The sequence below is a fragment of the Cupressus sempervirens genome, chromosome 5 (assembly GCF_028749045.1).
Source record: "Cupressus sempervirens isolate cs-2001-9-10 chromosome 5, ASM2874904v1, whole genome shotgun sequence".
Taxonomy (NCBI): Eukaryota; Viridiplantae; Streptophyta; class Pinopsida; order Cupressales; family Cupressaceae; genus Cupressus; species Cupressus sempervirens.
In genome coordinates this window covers 313,752,509-313,758,560 of record NC_143122.1, presented here as the reverse complement: position 1 = coordinate 313,758,560, position 6,052 = coordinate 313,752,509, and the positions used below count along the sequence as shown (strand labels likewise).

At 33.7% G+C, this 6,052-nt stretch overlaps 1 protein-coding gene across 1 annotated transcript; it reads left to right on the top strand.

Moving 5' to 3' along the window:
- The first annotated feature begins 787 nt into the window (after nucleotides 1-787).
- Nucleotides 788-3,557, top strand: LOC149555902 (ribulose bisphosphate carboxylase small subunit, chloroplastic-like). The gene is made up of 4 exons (XM_089829997.1): nucleotides 788-884; nucleotides 1,024-1,257; nucleotides 2,852-2,983; nucleotides 3,108-3,557. The coding sequence occupies exons 2-4, from the start codon at nucleotides 1,063-1,065 to the stop codon at nucleotides 3,333-3,335; spliced, it is 555 nt and encodes a 184-aa protein (XP_089686123.1). The 5' UTR covers nucleotides 788-884; nucleotides 1,024-1,062; the 3' UTR covers nucleotides 3,336-3,557.
- Nucleotides 3,558-6,052: the final 2,495 nt, after the last annotated feature.

Here is a 6,052-nt window from a genome sequence, read left to right as displayed (position 1 = left end):
GGTGGGATATTCATGACTAAGAGTTCTTGTCCCCAAAGTATTTTGAAGCTTTGGATAATTTAATAATGTAAGACAACAATATGTAGTTGGTTCTTCTATAAAGTTCCTCTTAAAAGTTCTTGCTATTAGTTGATTATCATTAGATAAACACATGACCATTTTCTTTATAATCTTCTTTTAAACTAGATTAATTGTTGTCCCTTTTTTTTTGTTGCAGGTTCAAATAATATCTTCAACTAAGAACCAAGGATTGAGGGGTATCTATTCCACCAAAATTTACTCAAGGCATGATCTTGACCTCATCGGTTATTATGTTATAGTGGGATCAAGACTTGATCCCTAATCAGCTCGTTGCTCAAAACCAAACAACTTCACTTACCAATAGACCAAAAACCTATTAACTTCTATCCCTCTTTAAATAAAAGAATATCCATACTTTTCTACTTGAGGTTCTTGCCCTAGAAATTAACCTACCAACAAAGACACTTAGAAAAGAACAAAGATAGAATCCCATGGGTTCGATATAATCGGACTAATCAAACACTTCTATTTCGAGTTAGGAGTCCAAAGGAAGGTTATCCTTGTTTCCTCCTACCACCCAAATGTCCATCCAATGTGCCATCATCGCTCTGGTTTGTTTGTTTCGACTATATATAGAAAAAAAAGATATGCAATACAAACAAGTGGGTCAAACAATCCATAGTTTTTTAAAATTAAATATAAATAAAATACAGATGGAAGTTAGAAAGTTGGCATAAAGCAGACCCCACGGTGACATCAGAGGTCCTAATTTCATGAACTCTCTTTAAGGAAGTGTGATAAAACAAGACTGTAATGATGTGTCAGCCCTCGATGATTTGAGGATTTAATAGCAATCTTCACAGGTGATACCTTTTCACCATTGATCTGTCCTTAGCAGATGGCTAAAAGTAACTTCTGACTTATTTATTAGATCACCCATCTTCACAACGCCTTAATTTTGAATTTGAAAATTTGGAGAGTTTATTTTTCATTTCTGTTTAGGGGTTGTGGCAAAGAGGATCACAATTTTGGTGAAGGGCAATGGCATCCTCAGTGATGGTGTCTATGTCTTCCTCAGTCTCAGCTCTGAGAAATAGTAGTACCGCTCAAAACAATGCTGTGCCGGCCTTCAGTGGCCTCAAGCCTACCAGTGCTGTTCTTGCATTACCTTCTCTTAGGAAGGAGAAAAATTATAGGAAGATTGGAGGAAGTAGCACCAAAGTCTATTGCATGAAGGTGATCAGATCTTCATATTTTGTTTTTAAGTTTTTCTTCTTTAGCTATGGTGTTTAACATGTGTATCTGGCTGAGATCTTGTTGGGCTGAGATCATGTTCAATTGGGTAGCCATTTTTTTCCCCTAATTGATTTTTACCTGTAATATTACTGATGTGATCTACGTGTATTGCTAAATTGTTTTTGAATTAGATTATTATCAACATATTTCTGTATGATCTATCCCTTCATGATAATAGAAAACACAGGGGAATAAAAATGATCCAAGAGTTACAGAACATGAAATCCCTTCAATGAAACGGTATACTCCAACTAATGGGTCTACATAGCACACAAGCTCTATTTATAAGGTGACTAAGTGGATGTAGGTGTTAATAGATAAACATCATGTCTGTGATCTAAGCCTAAAGATGACTGTTATGTTATGTTCTGTTCTCTGTAGAGAAGAAGAAAAATCAGGGCTCTACCATTTGGGGGAAATGGATATTATCAATGGAACCCTTGACAAAAGATGAAAACTGAGAGGAAAGGGGAGTAAAACTGTATATAGAGTTGTAGTAATATGTCTGACATATAAGTTTGGTTCAGTAGGAGTTCCATATTTTCCTGGCTTAAAAAAAAAATCTAACAGAACAATAATAACAGCAGTAATGTTTATCATAAGGGTTTGATTCATTCAAGTTTTTAGCGCAGCGGATTTTGATTTATGCTGCTTGTAGAATTGATCCACATGTACTGCTTCTATAATTCTAAGGAAGATCGAATCATCACCGACATCCTTCATAAATTGGGTTTAGGTTTTCCCTACAGTAAAATCTGGTGTAAACTGCATTTAACGATCAATGTGTATTTTTGCTAAAAATGTAAGGAGGGAAAGCAAATCAGTTAAATAAAACTCATCTGTGATGTGGGTTGGCTTTAGTCTTTTTTGTGATTTATGCAGTGTAATGATGCAGGTGTAATTCAGCTACAATTATGAGCCTAAAATATGGGTTTGTTTGATCCATGCTTTTTCTCCCTATATTTTGATTTATGCTGCTTATATTGATCCAAGTGTTCCTCTGACATGGAGGCGTCCATCTCTGTAAACGAGGAATTCAGGGCTTTGTTTGATAGATCTGGCAACTGGGTATTGATTCACAGTGAACCACGGGTACTCACACCCATTTTAAAACCTCGAAGTACTTGATTCTGAGACATCGATGCCAACCACACTGCAGTCAGGATGGGTATTTGAATTTTTATTTGATTTTTGATTTTTAAATGTTACTATTAGGTATGTACTATGTTAATTTGTTAAATATTCAATGTTCTGGTTAGTGTTGTGATTTTGCTATGTTCAAGTCTTCCAGTTTAATATGTCATACTAAAACATTATTTTATTACTAGATTTGAAATTCTACATGTGTAGGATACGGCACCCTTGCCAGTACCACCATTTCCTACCGTCCCAAAATTAAGACCCTCTGTCCCCCGTCCCGAAAACTCATCCCAGCATCCTAATGTTCCCACGTACCCCAGTACTAGTGTTACACTGATATTGAATTATAATATCATGTATTGATCTGATTATGTGGGTTATGATGAATATGCAGACATGGTCTCCAATAGACAACAGGAAATATGAGACCTTATCATATCTGCCTGCTCTCACAGAAGAATCCATTATCAAGGAGATCGAGTACATAGTTACTAAAGGGTGGATTCCATGCTTGGAATTTGATGCTGTAAATCATTTGAAAAACCCTCCGAACCCTCTTTTTCGAAAATTGGTCTACTTTTCAAAAGTTATTTTCACATTTTATGTTTCCTTTCTTTGAATTTTTGTCTTTGGAATCCTTGGAATTGCAGGTGGGTAAAATACACAGAGCTAATAGTAATTTCCCAGGATACTACGATGGAAGGTTTTGGACTCTGTGGAAACTTCCCATGCTTGGGTGCACAGATGGTTCGCAGGTGTTGGCAGAGATTCAGGAATGCAAAAAGACTTTTCCCAATTCGTACATACGTTGTTTGGGCTTTGACAACCAGAAACAAACACAATGTGTTGCCTTCATCGTTCACAAGCCTGGGCAATGAATTGATCAATAGAAAAGCTTAGATGGGGATGACTAATATTTGTTTATTGCTAAAAAAGCAGGATGAAACCTGCATTATAAAGATTTGAAAACTTGCTCGAGCATTTAATGGCATCAAAAACTTCTGCCTTCAAAAATTACAGTGATTTGAGATGCCTGAAATTAGATTGTCAATTCATTGTTTAAGATTAGAATTAAAGAGTTTTTCATGTTGGGTATTGAACGGTATTTCTTTAAATTCTGTGTGAAGAGTATAGTTGGATGGAAATTGGATATAGTATTCAGCTGTTTTTTCTTTTAAATGTTTCAATATCCAGTCTGTCTTACTCATTAGTGATTGAGCAAGTTGCTTTAAATTCTCTATCAAGATATAGCTTAATGGACATTGAATATTGTGTTCAACTGGTTTTCGGGAAAATGTTTGAATATGCAGTGTTATTTGTTCATAATTGATTGACGTATTGTCAATCAAGTCTTTAATTTAATTAATCAAAATTAATCAATTAATCAGTTACATATTGTTAATTAATTAAACCGATGACTTAAAATATTGTCAATTAAATTTTATTCTTTAATTTGATCAATCAAAATTCAGAAGCATTTACGAGTAAACCCAACACTTATTAAGCACTCAAACTTCAATAATTTACCCTTGCCTTTAAGATGGTTTATGTTTTCATTTCAACTTTGTGAAATAATACTAGAGCTTTTTACAATTGATATGACTATCATTAATTTTTTTTTTTATAGAAAATTTAAAATTTTAAGAAAAAAGATGTATCTGTGTGTTAGTATTAGAGATCACAATTCAATCCATGTATAGAAGATATATAGACAAACAGATAGATAGAGATATTTAAAATGGGATGCATTAGATCAATATGTTTTGTATATAGAATATTAGTTTTTAGATTTTATTTGTATTGTGTAGTTTATATTAATAATGATGAGAAACATATGTTGGAAGTGTTACTTGATTTATAAGTTATAAGTACAACTTCGAAAAGTATGTAATATCTTATAGAACATTTGAACAATGATTATATACATAATTGGTCATGATCAATTGAGGAATATTGTGGAACTATATTTTTGTTTAGGATAGAAGGTTAACAATTGTACACAAATGACAAGTTCAACTATGTGCCTAATCACCCTACTCTATAATGATTTTTGGGCAAGATCAAGTGGTAGAGGACTAATTAGAACCATCACCATCCATTGCTCCCTCTAAATAGTATAAATTGTTCTTCCATTTCTGTGCAAGGATATGATTATAAAAAGTAAAATTAATGAACAAATGGAAAGATGCATTTTAGGTTTTAGATCTATTTGTTATTGTCTTTCAATGCATTTATAGCATAACTTGCTTGAAAGGGTCACCAAACAACTTGACTAGATGAAAAAATTTAGTTCCATATTTCAACACTTTTGATTAATGCAAAAATAGGTTTTGAAGGGACCTAAAACCCTTTACACATCAATTGGATTTTCAAAGATGCTCTCTTGCAAGAGACACAGAGACATATAATGAACAAGAAAAAAAAAAAAAAAAAACTGCTAAACCAACCCATCTTCAAAAGAGAGCTAGCCAAAAGCCAACAAAACACAACTAACATCAAAAAGAGAGAAAAAAGAAATTAGCCCAATTTAATTAAGGTTGCAATGACCCCCTCCTGACATTGGCTCATCCATTGGACAAATTTCTTTAGTTCTAGGATTTCTTGAGGCAAGGGGTGTGGCCTTCTTCTTCATGCCAACTCTTGTTCTTTTACCTAGACCCACACAATATCTCTAACTAACACCTCTTTGTCATGTTCAAGGTCAACAATTTATCTTTCTTAATGAGACATCTTTAGACTAGCCACCAAAGATTTTATACCCTTTGTAGAAGATTTAAGAATTTTATGGCTATGGCCCATTAACATCATGAGAGTAGCATCTATATTGTCAATACTTTGGTTCATTTGCTCCATCTTTTTCTAAAAGATTATCAATAGCATAAATTTGGTACTTTATAGTTTTGATATTTTAAGAAAGTAACTAAAGTGGACTATTGCATGATCATTCAAGATTAAATGATTTTCTTGACCACTTGAAATAGATCTGACTTGAGGCACCTAGTTATCTCCAATCCTTGATTTTTTACCAAGCCATCATGAATAGTGTTATATATTCCCTTTATTATATAATATTGCAAATATCTTTTTTATTTGACATATGAAATTACAAATATTTATCAAATTCTAATGTTTTTGGATTATAGTAAAAATAGGTTTTGAGGGGACCCAAAACCCCTTACAAAAAACCAAAAAGATATCCAAAAAATAGTCCACTAGGTTTTACAAGGACCTGGAACCTATAGTATTAGAAAAAACTCCAAACCTAGGTTTTAAAAGGACCTAGAACCTAAATATTAGAAGACATACAAAATAAAGTTGGAAAAGGCAAAACAAAGGAAACAACCAACAAATAGAGCTAGGACTAGATATCTGGACGAAAAACCAAAACCTGCAGCAAGAAAAGTAGGAAATTACTCTAGTTCGTCTACAACCTTAGTCAGTATTAGCAACCTCCTAAAGGAGACATTGAACACTTGAAACAAGAGCAGCTTCAATGACCCTTTTAGTACTCAGCCTAGTCCTTCTACTTGGTCCACCAATCATCTCGGCAAGCATAGGGGAAATGATTTCCTCATTGCTCCTCCTACCAATTCTA